Genomic DNA, 27,926 nt, shown 5'->3' with positions numbered 1-27,926 from the left:
ATTTAAAAAAATGCAATTACAGATCAAGTGAAAAAGAGACATTGTCAACAATGGTACTGTAATATAGACAAGTGTCTTCATCTTTCATACCCAAATCCTGTGAGGTGTTATTCCTCCAGTAATGATTTTACATATTTTACAGGCTTTTTGCCAACATATAATACATCCAGTATGAATCAAACTCTATATATTTTCATTCTTACATAATAAGCAAGGCTGTGCCACGTCTGCTGTTGACCTTGAGATTAATATTTTAGAGCTTCGACTGGGTACAGCTGTTCTGCTCCAGCAGCAGTTGAAAGACGAGGCAGGAAAGATGTTTCTAAGTCCTTAGGTTTCCTTGCAATCTTGTTGAGATTTTCACAAGTAAACTTTGTCAAGTCCCGCAACTTGAAGCCAAGATGTGACTCAAGGTGACACAGGTATGTTGAGCGAGTCTGGATTTGAATAGCACATTCATTACAGAAGAAAACTGGGTGACCAGAGTCCACATTTTTCAAAAATTTGGTCCTACCTGTTCGCCTCAGCTGATATTTCACATTGGCCAGCCAGTGGCTGATGGTTGTCATGGACAGCCCTGTAACACGTGAAATGACCATCCTTTCCTGGGAGCTCAAGTCTGTTATGACATACTTTCCATCTGCTGTTTTTCTGAGGCAAGATGTGAACTGGGCTTGTAGAATCAGTAAGTGTTGGGGGTTCCAGTGTGAATGCCGACCCTTGCGCTTGTTCCCCGAAGATGCATCATCTCCCTCGTTTGGAGTTTGGACACCTTCGATTCCTGAATGTTCTACTTTGTGTGAAGGAGTTGGTAATTTCGAAACATGAGTGTCTGATAAATTTCGTAGCATGTCTGAAATATCTGAAAGAGCATTCATGTGCACAGGGCTGACTGAAGGACACACGGATGTGTCAGTTATCACATCAGTCCTGGTTGTAGAAGATGAAGAAGCGGCCAACACTTTTTCTGGAGAAAAGGCAGTGGCTAAAGAAGAAATCCTTTTGCCTTTGGATAAATCTATCGGTTGGTCTTTGTCCATTTGATGGGGATCTGGAAATAGCAGCTCTGGTTTTGATGTTGATATTAAAGATGACGTCACAGAAGACTTTTCTGCCATGCTGTTGCTCATCTTTAGAAGCATACTCATAGGGTCCTGGACTGGCCTTACAGGTTTGGCTACTTTACCAAGATGCAGATTCATTACTGACTGTAGGGCATTTAAAGGACTCTCAAATTGTTGTTTTGAGTCCTGATGAGTTATTACAGCATCATCACAGAAGGATAAGAAAGAGTTTATCGTGCTTTTACCACATTTTTTAAAATCTCCTTTATCTATGTTGTTCTCAGTGCTATCAGCCTTGTAAACTCTGTTCTCTGGTCTTTCTACATTGGGGGAACTGGATGATGATTTTCTTTCTTCACTTATAGAGAAGAAGTCGAAGCACTGTATTTGTGGGGAACCTTCCTGATCAATGTCATTTCTTGATTCCTCAGTAGCCTCTTCGGTTTCTTCTTTGACCAATTCCTTCATTGTGGGCTGATTGTCTTCAGGAGATGACACTCGATTCGGAACATGATGACTTCCATCTAAGGACTGAACTTCTGTACTGTGCATTGGTTGGTTGACAGAGGAGACATGTCCTGAGGTTTGGAGAGAATGCTTCAAGTTGTTCCGCAACTGATACGCAGCATGAATGCTTTGGTATCCTCCCCAGCTGGGAGTACCCTTCTGTGCATTATTAATGGCAGAAGTAACTGTGTTCTCCAAGGACTTGAGAATATCAAGGTTTACTTTTGGACTCTCTTTTAGGTCCTCCTCTGTAAGGTATTCACATTTTGAAGAGATGTTGTATCTTTCATCTGCATTGCTATCATGATGATCTATACACTTTATTTCCTTCTGCAAGATTTTACTTTTGCTTTCTTCCTTTAAGTAATTTTTTAATGATGGGGTAATTGGCAACTCAGTTGGTTGAGTTGGTGAAGATGTAGAAGAACCTTCTGTAACTTTTTTGGCCTTGTTATCTCTTATTTTAGTTTTACTAGGCATGTATATTTGTTTTAAGGTGGAATCACCACTTTGTAAAATAGTTTTGCTGCCTTTCACAAAGTGACCTGTCAGCATGATGTGGGCGCTTAGTTGTTGCCAAGTCTCATAGGAACTTCCACAATCCTTGCATCTTAAAATCTGCATCTTCGGCTGTGGGGTGCTGCCTATAACATTTTTATCTATGACACCATCCTTTTTGGTAATATCATAATTCTTGGAAACATTTACTTGAGTCCCATCAGCTGATCCTTTTTGCTGGGTGACCTTTGGTTTAGTGATGTCTAATTCCACAGGTACTCTCTTACTAAAAGAGGAGATAACTTTCACAGCAGTAACAGATGTTTCATGCTCTTTCAGAGGCACTTTTTGGTAGTGTTTGGTCTTGATCATGTGTACACTGAGATCTTGCAAAGACTCAAAAGAGTGTCCGCAGTACATACAGCACAGCACCTTCTGAGCGTCTTCTTTACCCTCCAGTTCTAGTAGAGAGCGTTTGCGTGGCTTGGACCAGCTCTTGGCACCTTTATCAGCCATCTCATGGTTGTCATCACGGTAATGGCCTGTCTCATTCATGTGAACTGTAAGGTCAACTAATGTGTCATAAGCTGCACTACAGCTTTTGCAATGAAACTTGCTTGCACCAGTAAAGACTGACCCATATACCCTAGAACTTTGACGGTACAGCTGAACAGTGCTGAAAAGACTTTGCTCTCTTTGTGGAAGCTGTTTTTCAGAAGCCTGTTGCAAAGTCTTTGCAACTGCAGACTGGTGCCAGTCATAGCAAATAGCACCAGGGCTGCTACTGCTGCTGCTGCTGCTGCTAGTCTCTGATCGTTTCTCTGAACATGACTGAGAAGGATTGAGACTCAATGAAGACCAATAGGAGTTAGAAAGAAAACCATTATAAATGGCTTTTATCTGTTCCAGACTATTTGAACCGCACAATGACTTCTCAGATCCCTCATTAGGACAGTTTTTCATAGTTTTATCCATGTAATTAACTGAGCTGCCTTTAACATCCCACACAGTCTCATTTGACTCATGAATTTGAGCTTCGCTGTCAGTCTCGGAAAGCTCTGCAGCAATGGCGCGCTGATCAGTCTCTGTTTTTTGAAAGAGGCTCCCTTCGCTAAAGTCACTCTTACTCAGTGGGTTTTTTGTGGTTGTTGAGGCTTCTCTTAGTAAGCTGTCAATTTTCATTGCAGATTCTTCAGCATCCTCTGAATCATAAGCTAAATAGAGAAAAATAAAAATGTTAAATTAGTCCACACAAGCATATTTTTTATGACAAATTAAGAAATACAGTAAAAACATTTAAACCCCATCCAAATGTACGATCTCTTGTGTGAAATGTGTTCACCACTACTATAGACAGTGGTGGAGCCAAGAAGAACTTTCAATGTCAGTAGAGTTGCAGATTGTGATAAAGCTTGTTACATAGTAACTCATAGTCAATAACACAACACAGTGGTATTATTATACTGTAAAAATGATACACCTAATCTTAACACCCATCCTAATAGCTAAACAATTCAAGTTAATTAGTTCTTATATAACTTATATGAATTAGTTCAACTGAATTTCTTGAGAAAGCTTGGGGGGGAAGATGCTGCATTTAAATTGGGACTGACAAGGATGGACAAGATTAGGAACAAATGTATTAGAGGAACATATGTAAGAGAAACAGGATGTTATGGAGATAAAGTTAGGCAGGACAAACTGAGAACAAGAGGGCCATGTTTCATGGAAGCAAACCACCATGAACAAGATTATGACCCATACTTAAATGTGGACAATGTACTACCACTTAAATTTCACTAAAATGAAAGTGGACTACTCTCTCTGGGGCATATACACCAAAGATGCAAAAGAGTGGGAAATGTAAGACAGCTAAACCAAACAAAGACATGTTTTACTGGAAGGCTTTCATTTTAAATCTCTCAGATACTTTGCTGGATAAAAAGCTGCCAGGATATTGTGAGCATTTTTGGCTAAAGAAAGGCAACCACGACGGCTTAGTGTACAAAAACAGCTTTTTAGTTTAAACAGTGGTTTCAAACTGAGCCAGAGTCGACCTTTTAATAATCCCCAGATCACAGAGACACAACATTATTTCTTTTTCTAACCACCTGTTCACATTTCAATGCACACAGTGTGTATATACATAAACAAATGTGTCATGGGTGTAATAATATAACAGTTTAAGCCACTTATTTGTTAGAGTTTAAAAGAAGGGATTAAATGCATAATGTCTGTATTTAACAGGCAGCTGCTATTACATAGTCTTCAGCACAACCAAGAACTGCTAAAGGGATGAAAAGGGAAATGAAAATGTGGACAGATATATTGGGATGTTACAAGAATAGACAAAGGATGGCAATGCATAAGCCACCTGTCACTTTGAATTTTGCCTGACAACTATTCACCTTAGACAGGTGATATGTGGGGAGAAAGGTGTCTGGCTGAACACCTCCACATGACAGATTCATTGAGACATGGTCGCCCCTCTTGCTGCCAGCTGCCCTTAACTCAGAAACACCCATCAACCAACCATCAGCTGGGAATGACAAGTATCATGACCTACTGCTTTTACTAAAGCAGTGTTATCCTGGCAGTGTAACTTAGGCAACTATTCTTTTAAATCTAGAGTTGTTCTATACTAAAAAGTTGGTATAGAGATGAATATTGGTCAATGCCAATACCAGTCAAATTTGATGATATTTAGTATCAGATAAGTTCCAAATCAAAAGCAAAAATGCCTTTAGGGACAATATGAACAATACTACCAGAACTACTAGAACCAGGGGTTCGAATTTCAGTGGTGTTATCAGCCGTCTAAACAGACATGATTGGCTATGTCTGGGGGAGTTGCTGAACAGCCTAGCCATTGAAAAATGCACTTGTCAGAGTGCTTTAGGTTCCAGTTACATAAGGTTGAGTCAGAAAGGGCAACCACGGACACGGACCAGAATGATCCACTGTGGCGACCCCTAGATGTACAGGAGCAGCCAAGAGAAACAACTAAAAAAAAAAAAAAAAAAAAAAAAAAAAATAGAACCATATAATCTATATAAATATTATTAAATGAAACACTATCGTGTGCTATTTACATATTTTACATGTAAGTAACCAGTGCTTTAATTAGGTCACATTTTGTTTCAAGTATTTAAAGTGTTGAAATATTTCCAAAGCTTGCTTATGGCCATTAAGACCACCAGGGGACTTTTGGGAGTTTTGAGCAACCAAGTAGATCTAACCACGATGGAACAGAATGTGTAAATCTATTTTATGGTTGTGTATTTATTGTTTATTGCACTGTGTCAATTAGCTTAGCTTGCTAACTAGAAGCTTTGTGTACCCAACGGATTACCCGAATTACTGGAGAATTACAATTAAAATGGATAAATTGTTGACTTTACAAAAGTGGTGGTAGCAGCTAAACTCCCCCAACATCTGAGCTTGAACAGGTCCACTTTACAAAGCAACACAAAATGTCTGGTGTGACCAGGTTTTGAGACCTGTCTGATATTTTGTTTCCAATGTACAACCAATTAAAATGCATCATAATGCCAATGGACTCTGTCTCTCTCTTTTTTGGATTTGATTGTACCCACAAGATCTAACAGGACATGCAGTGTTAAAGCACAAATAGCTCTCATTTCGACTGATAATACGCAATCTTCACAGGCTGTGCTCCTCTCATTTAGCTTCTCACTACATGTCAGCTAGGATATCGGTAGGACTGGGTCTTTAAAGGATAATTGGCAGGTGAAGGCCAGTCTTATTCCCCTCTGGATTTGGATTGTCACTAGGTATCCATTACCTGCCAATCTTCTCTGATCAATCCTGACAGCCTTGATCAAAAGACGTCATTTAAACTGCCTGGTTTGGCATGGATTCTAAAAAAGCTCATAAAGAGAATGAACCAGGTGTAAAAGCAATGACATGATAATTTTCCTGCCTACTCATATCATAGTGACAATTACGATAATACAGAGAGGGTTTGAAACAGCAAGTGCTTTTTTAGTCAAACACACTGTGTACCACTGATGTTTTTTTTTAAAACAAAGACGAATAAATACTGTAGAAATGCTGCTGATAAAACTTTAAAACTGCTGAACCATGCAGTAAAGAATCTTAATACCTTATTAACATAATTTTACTGCAGATGAGTTATAATCCCTCTCAAGACACAACTACCATAACCAATTACTCTCTCAGACTTGACTGACAACCAGAATAATTTATTTAGTTAATAAAATGTGATGTGTGCACCAAGCCTCAAAAAAGCTAGAGGGAGGATTTACAGGCACCCACGGTTTTGATTTATGAAACTATTATGTCTAGTCAGGTGCCAAGTTAAGCTTTTTGAAGGAATTTTTCATTCATTCATTCATTAAATTATTCATTCATTCATTGTTTTACCACAGCTTTATCCTACTTAGGGTCACTGTGGAATTATATAGAATTAAACATAAACATTCATGAATGTATATTTAATTACCATGCAGCTGATTAACTGTATGCACTGTATATCATCAGGAAAAGATTTATATATTTATTCAGGAAAAGCAGAACAAAGCAACATTTTAAATACTGACCAAAATATTTCTGTTCCGTTACACTTTCATGGTGAAAAAGAGGACCTTAATAAAATACAAACAAGACTAAAGGGGCTTTACAATCTAGAAAAGTTTCTCAGCTACATTTTACAAAGTCTCTGAATGAGTGATATCTATTGGAAATGACTTGTGAAATTGTTTATCCCAGAGGCGATGATAATACTGTAGAGACATTTATTCAAGTCAGCTTAAACACTTTCTATTATATTACTAGATGTGAGACATGTCAAAAATGCACTTTATTTTCTTTATTTGCCTTTAGGTATTCACTGTTGCATTTAATACACATACAACTTTAGTTTTACTCTAAATAAGTAAGTTAATGAAAAGTTGTGGTAAAACAGACAATGAATCAATTAATATATTTGGCATTATATTAATGCCAAAAAAGAAGGGCTGCTTCGGGAAGCACCCCATCCCCCCCCCCCCCCCCCCCCCCCCCCTTCCCGAAGCAGCCCTTCTTAGTTATCTCTGGGCTTTGAACCAGCACTGAGAGAGCACTGACAAATGCACCCCCCAAAAGTAACACTTCTCCAAAGTTTAAATTTTTTACTGGTTTTATACATTGACAATTAGTAAAAATGTTGTATTTCTTGGTACAGCCATTGTTTTGTGAACGGTTTTTAAAAAGCTAATAAAAGTTTAATTGTTTAAAATCCCATTAGATAGACTGCCAAAAATGCAATAGTGTCCAAATCCAGGTGCATGTTTTCACTTTGTCATTACAGCTGACTGTGTTGACTGTTGAGTAAAAAGTTCAATTAAATACATTGAAAATTAACTTATAGTTCAATAATCTGAATACTGTAATATGGTAGTATGATGTTTGCTGAAATGTATTTTTTTAAGCACATTCAAAGATGTAAAGATTGGGGGCTGGGAAGTCTTAAGCATGTCATGATTTTATGTAAATAGAAACACTGATTATAAATTATGCATTTTATTCATTTCCATTTCATACATGATTAGGACTATTGTTCACTATGTGATCATTAAATAATGTAGTACAACTGTACAGTGGGTATCAAACTGTAAAACTGGAATCATGCTAATTGAGATACATCCTTGAGAACATTTACTTGAATGCACAAACAGTAATGAAGGTTTAGCACAGAGCAGAATACATTCTCCTTTTACCAAAATTTGTTTTTAGGTCATTATTAGGTTTTGGGTGCTGTAATTGAAATTGGAAACAGCAGTGATTATCAGATCAGATTAGCATACCAAGCTAATACTAACATAACTATTAAAGTCATGGTAATGTGCACAATAAAGTTTAAATAGAATTAAGAAGTTGATTACAGTTGATTTTATTCACAGACTATAGGCATTCTGCATCCTAAATCATATACTACAATACTAAATAGTATGACAAATTAATATTAAGATTAGGACACAACCCTTTCTCTAAACCTTCAAATTAATGTGCCACAACAAGGTGCTAGGGCACAACTCCCATTCAGATTATGTTCAGCCACATAAAAATTCTGGTGTATCAGTATGTCAAACCTTAATGATTTTAATAGAAAATTAAAACAACTTTTTGCCTCAGCCCTAGTAGAAATAAGAAACATATGATTGTTTTGCAGGCACTTGAATGGCGCAGCAGTAAATTATGCTAGCCCACTACCACTGGAATCCAGGGTTCAAATCCCTTATTGGCTGCTAGGGAGTCCACATATGACTGGATTAAAAAGGGGGATGGCCGAAACCCTGTGATGGATTGGCGTCCTGTCTGGGGTATGTTTCTGCATTGTGCCCAAGTGATTTCACAAAAGTGGGACCCACCGCGACCCTGACAAGAATAAAGAGGTAAAAAGTGAAAATGAATAAATGAAATGCTTTACATGTTAAAAAAGCAATCACTAGGCAATATCCACATGTCCAGTAACAACACTACGTGACATGAAAGGAGGGATGTCCTGATTAAATACTACAGAGTGCACTTTCACCTAAACATTAATAGCAAGTGTAAGATAAAAAATAAATCTGACCCAATACGCACTTTTATGCAACATTCTCATTTTCATTATGCATGTTTTTAATTCGCTTTTTTCCCCTTGACAGTGGTGTGTCTGATGTGCCTCAGCTGCCAAGAGTAACTGGCAGCAATTCTGTACGAGTCAAAGCCAGCAGCTGCTGAGATGATGGCCTAGTAAGAAAGACTTCAATGAGATGGATTTTTATCATAACTCCCCTCTGGAAGGAAAAGGTGAGAGGTGTGGAGTAGAAAAATGAAGAGAAAACAGAACTGCCTTGTTGTCTTTGTCTCAAGCAGAGCGTTGGCCCCAAGTGACACTCCCTTGATGAGCTCATATCAAGTCTGAATTTGCAAACCGACAAATAGGCAGAGGATCTGAGATTAGCTTATTGTTAAATACAGCGCTCTGGCAACAATCCTGCAACAGCTGGGGTCTTGTAACAAACAGAAAGAAAGCAAGACCATCCATCATTGAGCGCACATCTAAGACTCTGTCTATGCCTTTCTAACTCTCAGGTTACAGGCTTCCATGGCCCGTCTAAATAATATTCACTGTGATGAATGGTCCTGCAAGCCTCTTACTTCTCATTAATCTCTTTCCTTAGAGAAGCATCCATCAATGTGCAGTGGGAGAGCACAGAAGGGTTCATACTGAGGCCAGCCAAGCTTGAGTGATGCATGTCACTCTGAGATAGGCCAGAAACGCACAAGCATGAACAAATGCTTAGGAGAGAATGTAGACTTGCACAGCCAGAAAAGGAAAAGAAACTACAACAGAAACCTCACACACTGTCAGCTACAAAGTGATATTAATCCTTTCTTGTGACCCAGGTTAGAAATGATACATTCCAAATGGTATGGCATCCAGAAAAAGCCAAGGTCAGCCACAGTGTATCTATAAGTGTATATGACCTTAAATTAGAACACACTTGCTCACTTATTAATTCAACATATAATACATCTCTATCTACAATTAATCAGGATATTTTCCACCCATGGGCCTCCTGTGTCCTTATCAGCAGGATTAACTCATTTTTCAGAACTCTTCTCACCATTTGACTAGACTCTACTTGGCACCACCTTCATCGCATTCAACAACCTACACACAGTCTTTTTCTCTCTCGACTGATTGTCTTTATATTTTAAAAAGTCCTCTTGTGCCTACTTGGCACAGTACTATTCTTCCTATTTGCCCTGTGTGCCTGGGAAAGCATGTGTGATAGATGACAAGTGTCAGAATGTCTGAAATAAAGGGTGGAGGCATGATTAACGACTCTGTTGAGAGGGTAATTGAAGCTTTGGCATGGCGCTGATCTTCTTCACTAGGGTTTGGTTTCTGGACCCCTAAGGGATACTCTGAGTCACATTCCAAAAATGGAGTCTGCACAAAACAGCACCTCCTTGGAAAAAGGAGGCACTTTTCTCTACCCCCAAAGGAAGATTGATGTCTCTATTGTTGTCAGAGGAAGGAGATGCCAATCTGCTGCCACAAAGATGAAACTTGTTCAGACAATACAAAAAGTGATGCTTTGCTGAAGATTTGGAATTCGCTACAACATCAGTATATTCACTGTCATAATACTAATGTTCTGGTAGTCAATACCAGTAAAGTTTTACTCCTTGTTGAACTCTACCAGTTAAAAACTAAAGTACTACAGTCATTAAACACAATCCTTTGTTTGAGAACTACATTAATTATTAAATGAAATAAATTAAAACTATAGTTCGCTCAACAATTATTTGCACCCCTGGTAAAACTGAGTAATAAGGGTTATAAGAAATTTCACACTAACAAAATGAGAAAAATCCAACCTTTAATTCAAGTAAACTTATTCAGTGTAAAAAATCCATCATGAAGAAATAATTAATTTTTAACAAAACCACATGTGCCACGCATTAAATACTTTGTACAACCTCCCTTTGCCAGTAAAAAAGAGCATGGATTTTAAGATCATTCATCTTTTCAGAATCTCTAGATCGTCCAGGGTCCTAGATCCTCTCTTGTGCACTCTCCTCTTTAGTTCACTTTACCGGTTTTCTGTGGGTTTTAGATCAAGACACTTTGATGGCCATGGTAGAAGCTTGATTTTGTGTTGAGTAAACCATTTTGTGCTGATCTGAACATATGTTTTGGATCACTGTCCTCCTGGAAGATCTTGATAAGCCCCTTTTAGTTTGTTGGCAAAAGGCAGACAGATTATGATTTAAAATGTCTTGGTGCTTCATGAAGTCCATTATGCCAAGTACCGTAACAAGCCCCATATCATAACATACCCTACACCATTTTTAATAATGGGAATCAGCATAGTCATCCTTTTGTCAGACCATAGAACATGGTTCCAGTCAAAGTCCCATTTGTATTAAGCCAATTTCAGGTGCTTACATTTGTAGTGCTTAAATGTTAATAAATGGATAACCTAATATACATATACCCCAGTGAAACAAGAAACTGGATTACTGCTTGAAAGTTGCTAGACACCCTGATCAACAAAAAAGTAAAATATAAATATATTATAAATGGATATAAATGGTTCATTTAGATTTATTTTCTAATAATTTCTAGGCATAATTGTGGCAAATGATGTTTCATTCAAAATGATCATTTCTTCAATAGGAATTTTTTCTTATTGTACAGTGTGAGGTTTCTTATAACCCATTTTAATCCTGTTTACCAGGAGTGCCAATAACTGTTGAGGGGAATGTAAATTAATCTTGTAAATATTATTTAATAAAACAAACACCACTAGCCATAGCCAAGTAATTCACAGACAGGAAAACAGTGCTCTCAGCAGTTAAATTATATTAAAGCATTTCCAGATGAGGTTTGTAAACCTTATTCGTAAACCACATTCAGCTGATTTATTCCCACTCATGATCTGACATTGAGAGTGACACACTACTCATTCACACATTTCTTTTAACCAACTGTTTCATCTTGGTCAGGGCTGTTGTGGGTGCAGTGTCAGTCACAGAAACACTGAGCAAACATACACCTGGAACAGAGCACCAATCCATTTGCAGGGCAACATTTATTTTACACATCCCTTATTTACACCTTTAAAGTAGCCAAAACAAGTTCTGAGCATTTTTGAGGGGTGAACAAAAATAAGAGGTCCCCTTGCAGGTATAACTCCTTCAGGAGGGCTTTTCACAAGATTCTGAATTGTGTTTGTAGGAATCTGTAGCTCTTCAGTCAACAGAACATTTGTCAAGCCCAGCACTGATGTTGGACAAGAAGGCCTGGCTCACAATCAACTTTCCAACTCAAACTTTCCAAAGGTGTTTGAGGTAAGAACTTTGTGCAGGCCACTGGAGCTTCTTCTTATCCAATTCATCAAACCCTGCTTTTGCTAGAACAGGACAGGGCCTACCCAAAACTACTGTATAATAAATATTTTATATAACTGATTTTATTTACCTGTCAACAATGGATGTTTCTGAAACACACAAACTCATACATTTGGCCACAAAGTGAATGTTGAATAACTCAAAAGACTCAAGTAATAGGAATGCCAAAAATCTGAAAATCAGGAATTCACCTCTATTTAGTCACAGCTTTGTGGGATCGGGTACTGATATTGGCAGTAAGGCATGGCTCACGACTGATCAGGCATTTCAACTGATCCCAAAAGTTTAAGGTCAGCCCAGTAAAGTTCTTTTACACCAAACTTAAGCTTTTTTTTTTTTGCACAAAGGGTATGATCATGCTGAAAAAGAAAAGAGCTCTCCCTAAACTGTTGCCACAAAGTTGGAAGCTTTGAATTGTCTAGAATGTCACTTAATGCTGCAGCAATGAGAATTCATACCAAAAGTCTAGAAAAAACCCAATCAGCCCCGGTTTTGCTTTTCCTAATATTGATGAAATAGATTCATGTATCACACTGTACATATGAATTGTAAAAAAAGATTCCACTGTTCCAGAGTCAAGTGGTGCTGCACACAAGCTGCTCTTAGGTTTGTGTTCAACGGCTTACAATGAAAAATCAAACTCGATTCCAGAAGCAGTTTGGATTTCAGTTGTGCAGCAACCAGTGAAAGATTATATTCATGCAGTAACGCTTCATCTAGATTTAGAAGTGGTGTGCACATACTTTTTCCACGTCGTATGTATCTATATGTCACCAGTAATAAAATATTTTTACTTTAGTAGTATTGGAATTAGGTTTGTCATACAGATTTTCATTATTCTGTCCTTCAGTTTTTATAAGAGTGCCACAGCTGGAGAAAGGGTCCCCTCAATAAAAAAGTCAAAAGGCATATGTCAATCACTGTGGAAAGCCAGACCATAATAAGAGTTCAATCTGAGAGCAGAATGAAGCACAGCTATAGCACAGTGGTACCCAACCTTTTTTCTTTGAAGCCCCCCCTTCGAGTATTTAAGAAATTTGAGCCCTTCATCACTCATACATAGACCAAAAGAATAAAGCGAATTATTGCAAATCTTTAGTGACAAAAATTAACATTAATTACAGCCTTTTTCTCTTTTCACTTTTGATCATTTTCTCTTCTTAAGACAGCTAAACATTTCGCTGTTTCCTGAAGTCGTCTCATTTTGCTTGGCTTCATACTGTCATTAGCTAGCTGCTCACCACAAATAACACATTCTGTCTTGTCCTTCAATAAAACCAAAGTTAAGGTTACTCTCGTGGTGTACTTTCTTTTTTGATGCTGATGAATCAGCAGCACTTTTACGTTTCTCGTCCATGTTTTATTCATAAAACAGTAATTCTCTGACTGCAGGAAAACAAGGATGAGCCGGAGTGATCTAGTCAACTGGCTAATCTGATGAAACTGAGAGTGAGGGTCACAAAGACGTGCCCACTCTTATATTATATACAGATTTTTTAACCAGTGGGTGTGTTATTTTAACAAACTTAGAGCACCTCAGAACAGACAAAGCCTTGCCCACCCCCTGTGATGTCTGGCAGACCTCAGGTTGGGAACCATGGACCTAGTGCATCAGTCAAGGCTGTAGGACTGCAATAAAGGAAAATGTATGTTATGTCTAGGAGTACTTTTATCCCTTTATCTGCACCTTTACACAACAAACTACACACAGGAATACAGCTTTAACTCCAGAGTTCTTCATTCTGACACAGTTTATTCCAAATGTCTTACAAAATATTTCATCACCTTTAAAATGTCAGCACCAGTGACACAGTTTGCAGCTTAATATGTGACTATTTACGGTAAAGCCTCACTAATCTTAAACAAGATACTTCTGAGAATATTACATGCTGTTTGTCAGGATAGCGTTGTAGTGTGACAGTGTTTTGGAAGACTCAAAAATGTGTTTTCACAGTGTGAAGTGTAAAAGTCTCCATGCATGTTCAATTATATATAAAAAAAAACATTATTGTTCTGTATGTTAACTACTGACCAAAATTCAGGGTTACAGATGTGACAGTTTGGATATGACACCAAAACACTTAGGGATCACAAAGTAAGGTTTAGAAAGGATTCACCTTAGACACGTGTATTCTATTTATGTATGTCCCCCTTTTTTCTTAATCTACTGGCATCCATTTACCCAGTTGTATCTCCTCCACTACTAAACACCCCTTACCTGACTAAGGAGGGCTGTACCTAACACACCCAAGAATTGAGTCCAAAGTACAAACTAAATTGGTCTGTCAAACAAAATTTCAAGCAAATAGATAGAAAAATGTATACCAAGAATACCAAATATTGGTTCCTGATGTTTCACCACCGCTTTATCCTAATCAGGGCCACAGTGGGTCCAGTTTTATTGTAATCACTACGCACAGTGCGAGAACACAACCTGAACAGAACAACGTTCTTTCACTGAGCCTAGCAGCACCACTGGGGGTTCCTCTAAAACTCTGGATCCCAGTGGTAATGAGCTAGCACAACTTACTACTGTGCCTAAAATGCTTAATATGAAAAACTTTATGTAATATTTATTTAAAACTGTTTATTATATTGTGTTTTAGGTGTTTGTTTATGGTGAAAGCTTAAGGTTCATTTAAAGCCAATAACAAACCCCATTTTTCACCAGAAGCTTCAAATTAGTTTAAGGCAATAGCTAAGGCCAGTGATAGCAGCTAATATCTACTTGATTATGTCTAAGCACCAGAAACCTAATTTGACTTAGTGACAGGGTGCACGGCTCGTCATCTCCGATCATTATAGCTGTCAGCAATCCATCACGTTACAGATAATTGGGTGTGCCCTAATGAAGCTGGCAAAATGACTTTTCCTTTTATAAAGCAGACACAGAGAGAGGTGATGAAAAAAAGGAAAAAGAGGAAAAAGCAAGAGAAGTAGAACAAACTTACTAAGCAACTTCTAAATCTTATTAAAGAGAAATTCAATTCCACACTTAAAAATTTTTTTTTTTATGATGGCTCTGGAAAACTACTGTTGAACCGAGTAGAAAAAGTAAAATCTGAATAATAATTCAATATCAAAAACAATTCAGTCCTCTTATAAACCCAGTGTCACCAGTGGTTCCATACCAATGAAAATGTGCAGATCAGACTGAAACATTGGGGTGAAATAAAAGCTCAGGCAAGCAGTTGGTAAAAGAATGAGCAGGCTCACATGGCCTCGCTCTGATTGACCATTAAAGCCTTTGATGGATGAGGCTGTCACAGGGATAACAATTAAATCCAACATGAGACAAAGCTGTTCTGACAGGCCAGACTAACGGAGCAAGCCATAGCCCTCCATTAAGCACCCCCCATATGCACACTTCCTCAGTCATTTATTCTCACACACACACACACACACACACACACACACACACAAACACACACACAAATAAGCCTATTGGAGTATCTATTTCATCTTTATATTCAACATTTATAGGCAATAACTGTACAAATGTGTGTGGGCAATAATTCACACATTTATTATGATACAAGATCTTCACTTTTGTTTAAACTGGTGAATATGTCCAGAACAATACTAAAAAGATTAGATACACCCTTTAAAAACCAACATGATTCATAGTTGATTCATGACCTAAATACATTTTTAAATAAGGGTAGTGTTATGGGCACTGAAAGCAGTTGTGGCTATTCTGGCAATTCCTACTACTACATTTGCATGTATTGTGACATGTTTTTATCTGTGCAAGATCTGGTTTAGATCCTGTCAAAGTTTTCAGATAGGTGGGGTTGAGACAGTTTGGAAAATCGGTCTAAAAACTCCACCCACTTCCACTGAGACCGACCAGTAAAAACATGTTGTGAGCGGAACCTTTTATTCAGCATTATTATTAAATGAGCGTGTTTAAGGCAATACACTGTGTACCAAACTAACTGAATTAACAGCATGTCAAATTAGTACAGCAATGATACAGAAAGTCTTCACTATCATTAAATACTATTCAGTTCGTACTACATAGTTTGTGACGCAGGTTTAAATTAGACAAAAAAGAATTGTTGAACCTATTGGTTTAAATCAATGCTGAACCCTAAATATTGTCTTTTAGCATTGCAGGGTAAATACTACATTGCTTCACTTTTACAACACACAAGCAGACTAACAGTTCTTAATACTAGTGTATATTTCAATCCATCTAACGATGTGTTTCAGTCAGACTGATTCTAATAAGTCCAGTGTTTAGGAGTTGTTTTAGACTTTTGTTTAGATAGAGTCCAAAACAATGTGTATTTGGACACATTACTTCTTTTCAATGTATCCTTCAAGTGCAGATTTACAAAAAAATAATAATAATAATAAACATACAATTTGTTTTGAAAGAAACAGTAAGGGTTAGGGTGAAAATTAAGACTAGCAGTGACAGCTTTCCTCACAAAATGAGAGATTTTGACCATTCACTAGATAGATAGATAGATAGATAGATAGATAGATAGATAGATAGATAGATAGATAGATAGACAGACAGACAGACAGACAGGCAGACAGACAGACAGACAGACAGACAGACAGATAGATACTTTATTGATCCCGAAGGAAATTAATGCTAGAACTGTTTGAAATTGACACATAAGGTGACCGTAGTTCATTTAAATGTTTTAATCAAATATGCTCTTTGATTTGTACTGATTCAGAGATCACTGGTAAAATGTTATTCATATTTACATAAAATATGTTTTATATTTACATTTTCTGCATTTATATGAGCTTTGTTGTGGCTTAGCTAGTTCCACATAAGTAACTCAATTCATATTTCATATGTTTTTAAGCACAATCAGTCTTGTAATATTTTTTGTGGAAGATATTCCAGGCTGCGCTCTGACTGCCTCAGTGTGCCATATAGTTGCAGGTCATTAAAGCAAATAAATAAACTGCAAAGTGTATTCTAGTTTGTCGTTCACACGCAAGTGCATGACCTTTTGTTGTGTATAATAATGCAAATAAAGAAATACAGAAGGAGCATTTTTAAATAAAATAATTGCACCAGGGGAGACACATTAAGACGATGACTTGGATTAATTGTATAGTAATGCTGCTGATAGGGTGGGTACCACACAGCATCATGGGTCCTGAGCTTGATCCTGCCTCTGCGCAATGTCTGTGAGGCTTGCTTAGAGATGGGTTTCTTCTATGTACTCTGGTTTCCTTTTATCTAACAAATACATGCAAAAGGGGATCTGACTTTTAACCTAATTTCCCTTTGATTTAAGTGAATAAATAAACTAGTGAGTTTCTTCTTTCCACTGATTGTTTCCAGGTGACACTGGACCAACAGAGACCCTATCCAAGACAAAGCAGTCAGTAATAAAATGAAATGATTATTTAAATGACACTGTATGGATTGGTCTTAACACTACCAGTGTTCCATACAGAGAGATAGTCCGACCAGAATGTTTAGGATGAGACTTTAGCCTGGCATTTAAAAAAAACAATGTTGGATTTTAAAAACAGATTTTGTGTTGTTAAACTGGTGAGTAAAAGTGTAAGGAATAAGTTGTACTGTTACCTTACCTGCTGCCTGTAATTTGTTTGCAAAGACAATAAAAAAAAAACTCATGTCAAGTATCAACCTAACAGCTTTGACTTTCGGCAGCACAAAAATTGATTTTAAGTATTTATTAGTGATATTAGTGACTCTAACAGGCTTGGGGCAAAACAGAAATGTTTCACAGGGTGCAAATTCATCACAGGGCAACACATACCGTATATTTACTCTCTTGTTTACACCTAAGGCAGTCAAATATCTGTATGTTGTAAGAAGGTGGGTGGAAACAGGAGTGTTTGGAGGGATCACACAATGATGTGGGGAGAACATGACAAACTCCAAGAGACAGTGGCAAGAGATGAGGACCGAATCCAGGTCTTTAGGGACCTGCAGTACAAGCTTTGACTCCATGTCGCCCAACAGTACTGATCCCAACAGAACAAAAAGTTATGCATTGTATCTTTATTTTAAGAATTTCCATACTGAGTAATTTGATTATGAATTTCTTTATATTCAAATAAATAATACAAACATCCTTCAAACTGCATCAGCTCATTTTTTGTAATTTTTTTTACTTTATTTACTACAAAACTCGACAAATGTGAGCTGTGCGGAAGACTGTGACATTACCTAATCAAAACAAAATCAGACTAAAGGGACCAAAAGAACCAACAAACGTCCGAAACTGCATTATGTACAGCACACAAATATATGTTAGAAATTATAATTCTCTAAAATGCTCACATCTGTTTAAAGTAAAAGTACCTGGTGCTCGCCTGGGTGCTCGCTGTTTCCTCCTGGCCATGTTCTCACTGTTCTCAGATCTCCTGCTCCGCTCCTCACCGGTTCCTCCACAAATTTCATACACCGCCACAAGCTACAGCACTGTCCCGGTTTAACTCACATTCAGCAGGGTAAAACGACGTAAGTGGACCGTATTAAACTGCTGACCTGTGTTTAAAAGACTCATAAAGGATCGTTAAAACGAGCGGAGTCGGTCAGTCGCTTCTGAGACGCACCAAACTCATCACGTCACTCAAACTAAAGTGCGAGAGCTCGAGCCGATTTCAGCTGTCGGTTACGCCCATCTCACGCGCCTCCTACGACATCCCGGATCCCAACAAACGCCCCGCGCGCTCCGATCTACCTCGTGCACTTTGGGAATATGGTAGTGCCAACACCCACGATAGGACGTTCACATTTACATTTTTTGGCATTATTCAAAGCGACTGACAATACTGTGACAGTATACAGCCTAAGCAATTAAGGGGATCACTGAGGGTTAAGGGCTTTGCTCAAGGGCCCAACAGCAGCAACCTGGCAGTGGTGAAGCTTGAACCAGCGAACTTCTGATTACCAGTCCAGTGCCTTAACCACTAGGCTACAATGTCCCTATTTTAGGACGTTGGGGGCATTGATATAAAACTGCAAATGCCATGTATTTTATTTTGGTCTTGTAAAATGTTCTTTTACTAAGACTGGATCATTGAAACACATACTTCTTTGTCCAATCATATGATTCATACGACTCCATTTAATGAGATTTGTTTACTTGGTGGGTAAGCTTCTTTTATAGGTTTGTGTTTAACAGTTGCTGGTGACTTCTCTGGGCCCATATAAAAAGGGGTAGTTTGAGTGCACCCACTTTGCTAAGACAGGAAAGTTATTATTATTATTATTTATTAGGATTTTAACATCATGTTTTACACACTTTGGTAACATTTATGACAGAAACAGTAGTTATTCACTACACAAGATTCATTAGTTCACAAGTTTAATGTCAAACAGTCAAGTACAATTTTGTATCTCCAATTCACCTCAATTGCATGTTCGCTATAGACTTAGAGGCTGACAAAGAAAAGCAGGTGTAATCTTTGTGTTCTTTTTTAACTTTACATCACACATAATGTGATCTTTGCTGGACAACCTCTACTAGGTAGTAAATAATATTACATTTTCTCTGTTTGCAAATAATAAGTCTTACTGAGCATTCAATAATAACCACTTAACCCCTGTCTTTGTAACCTTTCTAGCTTTACAATGTCGACATTTTTACAGAAGTAAAATTGTTTTGATAAGAGCATAGAGCATAAAAAAGATCCTATAAGAGCAGACACAGATTTCATGAAAATGTACTTATTATAGAATCCACACCTCTAATTTTGTCTTATTAACAGAAATACATTGCTTAGATAGAGAAGTACTTAGGTTTTCTTACTGTTTCTAGCCTCAACAGTAAATAATTACTCCATGTGGTCAAGAACGACAATAAAAATTCAAATATTTGTGTGGTTTTAGTTTAGGCCAGATGTGTTACTTAGCTAAATTCTTACCATAGTTTATGAGTAATTAATGCTGAAATGCTGGTAATTGTCATGCAACTTTACCAATTAATTTACTTTCTGTCCTTTAGAAAAACACATTCACTCACATCCATGGAAAGAGCATGATTACTGTCTCTTATGCTTATTGTAAGACAGAGGAGAAAGAAAATAACAATCTCAGCCATGCTGTTATTAATAACTGTCTGAGAGATACACAAAATAAGCAGACAGGAAGAGGAAGATAATGATTTATGTGTGGCATGCACATCTGCTTATGGAAAGCATTTTTCATCTTTCTATGTGAAAGCAAATTTATTTACTGTGATGTTGAAATTCAAGTAGAAAATGCATTATTATTGGTATCATACTGTTTTTTTTTATAGGTGAGGGATACAAATGAGCTTGATGTGTATTCTGATTGTAACTTATGGCACCTTGTATTTACTAATATTTACAGATTTTTTACATTTACTGTCCTATCCAAGTTGCTACCTTTCTTTGTTTTGTGCTTTATTAACAATGGTGTCAAGACTTTACCAAATGCTAAGGAGGTCACTTTAGTGCCTGTCAGCCCAGCATATTAAATCAGAAGGGACACCTGCCAGCAGGATGCCCACCCTTCCTAGAATTCACAATGGGTGTGTGTTTAAGCCGTATGTCCATCAGTTATCCGATGAACACTCCATTTGGTGTCCTCCTGCCCTCATCCATGCTGTGTTTTGAGAGTTCCAGACTTATGATTTGATCTATGACAAGCAGATGACCTTTTCCTTGAATTGAGTCCAGTGTCGACCTCTATAACATCATGCTGTTGCAGCATGTCAACGCAACATACAGTACTTCAGCTTTTCTGACACTGGTAACAAGACTCACAAATCTGTTAAGAAGAGATGTAAGAAGCTACATATAGTGCTACAGACAGGGTTGCAGATGTATGGCTTTCCAGCAGTTGTGCATAAGTTTTGTTGTTATGGTTGCTGTTGTTATTGTTCAGTGGTTTGATCTTATTACTGCTAAGTTTAAACATGACCTCTAACATTCATAAGTACAGCAGTGACCTTTTTCATTTTGAGTGGATAGCAGCCAAGGCACAGTCACTAATAGCTTCGAGAAGATAATTAAATCTTTGTCTTAAAGGGGACATGAAACACTAGATGTAGTTAGCATAAATACAAGATAGATTCCCACTCTAAAAATCCTTACAGATTAAAACTAATAAGCTACATAAATTTTGTGCCATCGTGTCCTAGCGTGCCTAGCTTGTGGCTTTGTAAGGTAGGTTGTCTTGGCTGTCTTTGGCTGGCTGCACTGTTTACCTCTTTACCTGAACAGACTGAAAAAGGTAGCTATGGTGTCTATTTTTGTTCTCATGTAACATAAAATATACACACCATAAACAAGGTAGTTTACTTGCATCAGTTTTTGTAAAGCAAAGTCTGTAATATTATGCCATCTTAAACAAAAGCCTTCCAGTCTCATACATTTCCCTTTCACAGCAGAGCATCTGGTAAGTGCTAACCAAGGTTATGCAGGTAAGATCCCCAAGCAAGTGGTCCAAATTAACCTCCTGAAAGCATTTCAGTGCAGTTACCACACTTGCACCAGCTGGTGATGCCCACCTTCTCCACACTTCGGGGAACCAATGGTTGCTCCTCTGCACAAACTTGAGGTCAAACAGCTACTCTCCTCCTCACTGGCTTAAATGCATAAGCTATTGGGTTTATTTGAATGTCCTTAAAAACATAAATAAAACAAAACACCTTTCAGTTTCATTTTCTGCCATAATGTCATAAAAGCAGCAAGCACTTACTGCTTGTCCAACTAACGACCTTCATGATGCACTCACTGATACGGCGGCAACAAGCCAGCGAGTAAAAGCAAATTTGACTACAAAACTTTTAAAATTTATCATGTAATTGTTTTACCTAAATTTTAACACACTTAATTCTGTGCAAAACTCGTCAAAATTAGGGTGCCTCACATTCCCTTTGAAATATAAATGTGCAGATGGAGTGTGCAATAAAAATGCAGATCCTTCACCTTTCGCCAGCTTTGATTTGACAGTGAAGTGAGATCGGGCTCAGTTAGGCCCTATGGTAAGTTGAGCACTGGCAGGTGAGGGGGTGACAGGGCCGTATGGTAGAGCTCCTTCCTGTGACAGGCTGTCATTGGGAGATGTGTGCCATGTGGCTGTCTTTCAGCCGTCTGTGGGCTGAAGGATGACCTCTCCTGTTCACTGGGGCTTTACCAAGCCTGCCATCACTGTCTCTCAACTCCTACTTTGACAGCAGACATGACGCCCAAGACATATCAGGCTCGTCTACAGGTAGATCCACCCTGCACTCATTGATGGCTCGTGCCAGAGATAAAAGAATAGAAGTGAGTGTGTGTGTGTGTGTGTGTAGGATTGGGAAATAGTACTTTGAAAATAATTTATCGCTGAATAGTTACACAGTCCTAAATTTTTAATTAAAAGAATTATATACTTAACTATATGGCCAAAAGTATGAGGACATACTATTACATAATTGCATCCACATCTCTAAGAATGATTTCCACAAAATATTGGAATGTGTCTGTGAGACTGTGAGGCATGGCCTGCAATTAATGTTCCAATTTATCACAAAGATGTTCCGTGGGTTTAAGGTCAGGGCTTTGTTTGGCCACTGAAGTTACTCAACACCAAGTGAACAAAATATGTCTTCATGAACCCTGCTTTGTGCACAGGGGCAAAATAGCCTTCACCACACTGTTGCCACACAGGTGTTGTGTGGCACCTTGTCTACCTGCTGCATCACTGTGCTGCCCAAGTAAGATACATTCAAAACACATTTTGAATACATTTTGAAAAGAAACTCCTTAGTTGCTTAGTGGTAATTGCACATGCAATTCTGAGGGATCATTGCAGATACCCCTATGCTAAGAAACTTGGACCTACATATGACAGTATATTTACACATGAATATTACCTTTTGTACCTGTAAAATAATGTATTGTATACAAAATGTTAGTTCCACCTTAGGTGCTTGAATTGCTTGTTAGTTTCACCTTAGGTGCTTGGATTGTTTACTGTCTAATGTGCTATTCATTTAGACATATCTCCAAAACAGCAAGAGGTGTTCACAGGCAGCTGTGGTGAGTACCCTGACAGTTGTTCACAGAGGGACAAGTGACAAACCGCTGACCACAGTTGGGGATGCAGGCATCTGACCTGGACATGTGAGCAATGCAAAAAGTCAACCAGCCGGACGAATCTTGTGTAAATTGTTTACCTGAGGAAGAGATGGCACCAGAATACAGTGTAGGACATTCAACCTCACAGTCAATGTTCAATTATTTTTTCTTAAAGAGAAAATCACAGTACCCTAAGAAACCTTGATGGACACAAGGAGAAAATGCCACATTTTTTTAACACAGTGACTGGAGTCTGACTAGACTGAATACTCAAAGTCAAGTGTTTGTTTTTAAAATAGCACAAAGTTATGATTGCATTGTGATTTGGAGGATATTCTCACAGTCGATTCATCACCTACAGCATAAATGCATTTCTGCAATTAATGTTCTTTATGATGGGGTAATTTAGTTGATTTGTTACCATTTTGGAGGGCAAACCATATAATTCCATGGGAAGCATTCAGCACACATCACTTTTTAGCTAATTCTGCTGAAAAGTGGAGGGGGGGCTGCAAGGGTATGAATAACAAATTAAATGTGAGGAGTAATTATTTATTTTCGTCCTATTTTCTATCAGGCTGAGTGGTGATGGATCAGTAGCATTAACTGTGTCAGAAATATGACAAGTCTTCACACTAACACAAAACACTACACTACACAAAAATAAAATGCTAACGATAAAGACAATGACATTTTAGTAATTTAGCATTTAGATGCACTTAGGCAAACTGCCCAAACTATTTTTAAAATTCTTTTAGGAACCATTTGTGACTACTGTTAGGACAACAATGGGCAAATGAAAGCTGGCCAGTTCAGAAGAGCACACAATATTTCAGTGACCTGTTTCAGCAACTCTTATTTAAAGATATCTGTTTATGTATTAAATGTCTGCTTAACAATAAAGCAGCTACCCTGGTAAAGTATTTATAAAACCTGCCAAATATGGTGGTCCATTGGCACAACAGGTCCAGAGACCTAAATTTCAACATTACCTTTAGGTACTATCAGTGAAGAATTTTCTCCCAATGTACAGTACATTCAGGGTTCTTACTGGCTCTGGTTCCCTCCCACCTTCTGAAGATGCCAGCAAGTAGACTAGCTACTTTACAATGCCTCTAGGTATGGGCGTAAATTAATGAGAAATGGACTGGTGCCCTGACCAGTGTGTATTCCCATCCTGCATTGATTATTTCTAGAATCCAAGCTCCAGACCACTACATTCTGGCCAGTTAAGTTTACCACATAAGAAAAATACATTAATTAATTGAGTTTTAAAAAATCTCCAGCATGTCTTCATTTTGAAGTTCTGGTGTTTCAGCCACACCCACATCAATCAAGAGTATAAAACCAAATATTACATAAATTATATGCCTTCAAACCTTTCCTTTCCTGTTCCAACATGACTGTGGCCCTGTGCATTCAGCCAGGTCCATAAAGATCTGGTTTGAATAATTTAGTGTGAAGAAACTTTAGTGGCCTCTTACAATGTCCTTTAATAACGATGGTGTTCCTCTAAACTGTCTAGCCTGCAAACCAAGCAGGGTGGCACTGTGGCACAGTTGGTTGTGTTGTCACCTCACAGCAAGAAGAGCCTGGGTTTGATTTCCAGGCTGGATAGCCAGGGACCTTTCTGTGTAGTGTTTGTATGTTCTCCCTGTGACTTTGTGGATTTCCTCTGGGTGCCCTGGATTCCTGCCCAAGTCCAAATGCTACCAGACCAATTAGAGCTTCTACAAATTAATGTAAATCAGATTGTTGTAGAAAATAATACAATAATATAATAGCACATATTACAGTATTTGATATATTTATGTACTGTTTGCTTTTAACAAAACAACAGTGAATAATCCTGGTTCTTTTAACTTTAAACTATTAAAAATAATTAACTTTAACAAAAAGTTCATATTTATCACTTACAATTACTACCCAGTTCTAATGGAAACAGAGGGAAGCTTTGCGAAATGCTTTGTGATGTGATGTGAATGCATCCTCTCCTCCCAGCTGTGATATCAGACTGTGGTTGGACATATTTGCATGCTCAGCGCTGTTTGTCTGCAGTAATTCATCACCAGCCTCTGAAGTATTGAAAGCATCAGCATCCGTCAGCAGCTTTCTGTCAATGCTGTCTGTGTTTTTAAAAGAACACAAGAATTATTTCACATCAGGAGCGCATGAACCGGACCACTTACTCCTAAAGGGGGAGAAGAATAGCAGACTGTTTTACCCCGGCTCAGCCAATCCGCACTGGAACAGGAGTGAACCTGATGGCTGATAAGAGGGTAAATCAGTGTTCACAATGTTTAGAGGAGATATTTAGGTGAGAAACAAATGTGCACAATTCTGCACCTACTACAAGGAAGTCAATCCATTTTTGTATTATCTCGTACCTCGCCTGCTGTCATTCTTTGTGAGGATGTTGGCTTGTTCTTTCTTTGTCTGTATGGGTTTTCAGGTACTCTGATTATTCCCTACCTTCCAAAAATATGCAGAAGATAAACTGACTGCTCTAAATTAAATGACTGTGTAATTGTGTGTTGCCCCGCCATTAACTGGTGACCATGAATAAACAGTTAGTATAAATAAATAAATAAGGGAATAAATGTATTTTGTAGACAGAAACTGGATTCTGATCAGCATGATGTTTATAATAAGCATTTTATCTTTATAACAAGTTTAAATCACAATATTATATTAATTTGACATTGCGGGAGAACCTGTAGAAAATGTGGTCCATATTATTTGCACATACACCGACGAGGCATAACATTATGACCACTGACAGGAGAAGTGAATAACACTGATTATCTCTTCATCACGGCACCTGTTAGTGGGTGGGATATATTAGGCAGCAACTGAACATTTTATCCTCAAAGTTGACGTGTTAGAAGCAGGAAAAATAAGCGAGCATAAGTATTCAGCGAGTTTGACAAGGGCCAGATTGTAATGGCTAGACGACTGGGTCAGAGCATCTCCAAAACTGCAGCTCTTGTGGGGTGTTCCCGGTCTGCAGTGGTCAGTATCTATCAAAAGTGGTCCAAGGAAGGAACAGTGGTAAACCGGCGACAGAGTCATAAGTGGCCAAGGCTCATTGATGCACGTGGGGAGCGAAGGCTGGCCCGTGTGGTCCGATCCAACAGACGAACTACTGTAGCTCAAATTGCTGAAGAAGTTAATGCTGGTTCTGATAGAAAGGTGTCAGAATACACAGTGCATCACAGTTTGTTGCTTGTGGGGCAGCAAAAGGGGGACTAACACAATATTAGGAAAGTGGTCATAATGTTATGCCTCATTGGTGTTTGATACAGATTAAACAGATCAAGACCAAATCACAGGCCATTATATACTTACCCATCTACTCACTTACTTACATTTAAGGACAACATGGATAAGCCAGTCTGCCTAATGGCATGTTTTTAGAGGTGAAAGAAAATCAACACTGCAGTTTACATGTCACATGTGGTCACTGTTTGTGAGTAGTTGGTCAAGATCTGTGTCTGCGTGGGTTTCCTCCAGGTATTCAGATTTTCTTCTACCATGTGATAGAATTCTTGTCTAGAATTTATTCCTGACGTGCAGACAGTGTTTTTAAACAGGAGCAAACTCACTATCGACCTAAACAAGATGAATCAATAGCTAAAAATATTTTTTACTGATTTATAGCATACTACAATTTGAATAAGAACACCACTGCAGTTTACTTTAGTGGGTCAGTATGACAGCCCAGCAGCACCATTTCAGATGGGGGAAGAAAACAGGTAAACAAGGTGATTGCTCTTTCGTTCCTGTGCACTTTACTGCTGCACTCTGACCCCACTCACCCAGATCAAATCAGATAAGTTTATTATTTCCTGCTGTGCTGTCATGTTGCCATGTCCTCACATTTGTGCCCGAGCAGCGCGGATAGACAGACAAGCCTGTGTGTCAGTTAAAATGACACAGCGCCACTTCGCTGCGTGGCCCGGGGTGCTGTGAGCAGCGTGCCCCCCTCTCCCTGCTGACACATCGACCAACAGCACTGTGACGAGCCGGTGATGAGAGTGAGTGACTGACGGAGGGCATCGGGCTTATTGTTGCACTTCGTTCCTACAATCTCCAGCTGCCACATCAATTGCTGGCATCAACCGCATTAAACAGACACATGAGTGAAAATAAAACTCTTATATGCATTATAATATCAATTCTGAGTAAAATAAAATGTATACAGATGTTTCTGGCTGGACAATGTAAAACAGTATGGTCACAATTTGTACGTGCATAAGTTCCGAACTGGGTGGTGCAGTCACATTAAGGCCTGGGTTCGATTTCTCGACCAGGCAGGCAGGGTCCTGTCTGTGTGGAGTTTGCATGTTCCTCCTCCATCCCTGTGAGTTTCCTCCCACAAGTCCAAAGACATGCAGCCAGGCCAACTGGAGCTACTAGAAATTGCCTAGAATTTGAGATACTAGAAATTGCCCTGAGTGTGAGTGTGTGTGAGGATGTGTCTGCCCTGTGATGGACTGCCGACTTGTCCGGAGTGTTTCCTATCTTTTTTCCCAATAAATCAGACCCACCAGGACCCTGACCAGGATAAAACAGTAAATGAACAATGACAGAGTAAAGCTCTCCAGCGCTTCCTGTTGGTTAACATCGTTATCCTAACAACATAGATTTTATCTAGTAAGTAGCAAACAGTTCATTTTTGGCTAGTTTTTTTTTTTAGATTTTTTCTTCTTCTTGTAGTTCACACCACAGCAGTAAGTTATTTCAATATAATAATTTCATTAAATGTACAAACAAACATTAAAAACATTCATGTCATGTATTGTTTTGCCTCATGTAGTGTTACATTTATGTTTGTATTCAGAAGGAGCTCCATATTAATTAAAAAAAAGAAACCCTCTG

The 27,926-nt window shown here is 38.3% G+C and overlaps 1 protein-coding gene across 1 annotated transcript; it reads right to left on the bottom strand.

Moving 5' to 3' along the window:
• Positions 1 to 226: 226 nt before the first annotated feature.
• tshz3a (teashirt zinc finger homeobox 3a) lies at positions 227 to 18,387 on the bottom strand. The gene is made up of 2 exons (XM_063004771.1): positions 18,313 to 18,387; positions 227 to 3,283 (listed from the first exon to the last, which is right to left on the bottom strand). Exons 1-2 carry the CDS (start codon positions 18,350 to 18,352, stop codon positions 246 to 248), a joined length of 3,078 nt encoding a protein of 1,025 aa, XP_062860841.1. The 5' UTR covers positions 18,353 to 18,387; the 3' UTR covers positions 227 to 245.
• Positions 18,388 to 27,926: the final 9,539 nt, after the last annotated feature.

This window comes from Trichomycterus rosablanca, chromosome 11 (genome assembly GCF_030014385.1).
Source record: "Trichomycterus rosablanca isolate fTriRos1 chromosome 11, fTriRos1.hap1, whole genome shotgun sequence".
Classification (NCBI taxonomy): Eukaryota; Metazoa; Chordata; class Actinopteri; order Siluriformes; family Trichomycteridae; genus Trichomycterus; species Trichomycterus rosablanca.
This window is presented reverse-complemented; position numbering and strand designations above follow the sequence as displayed.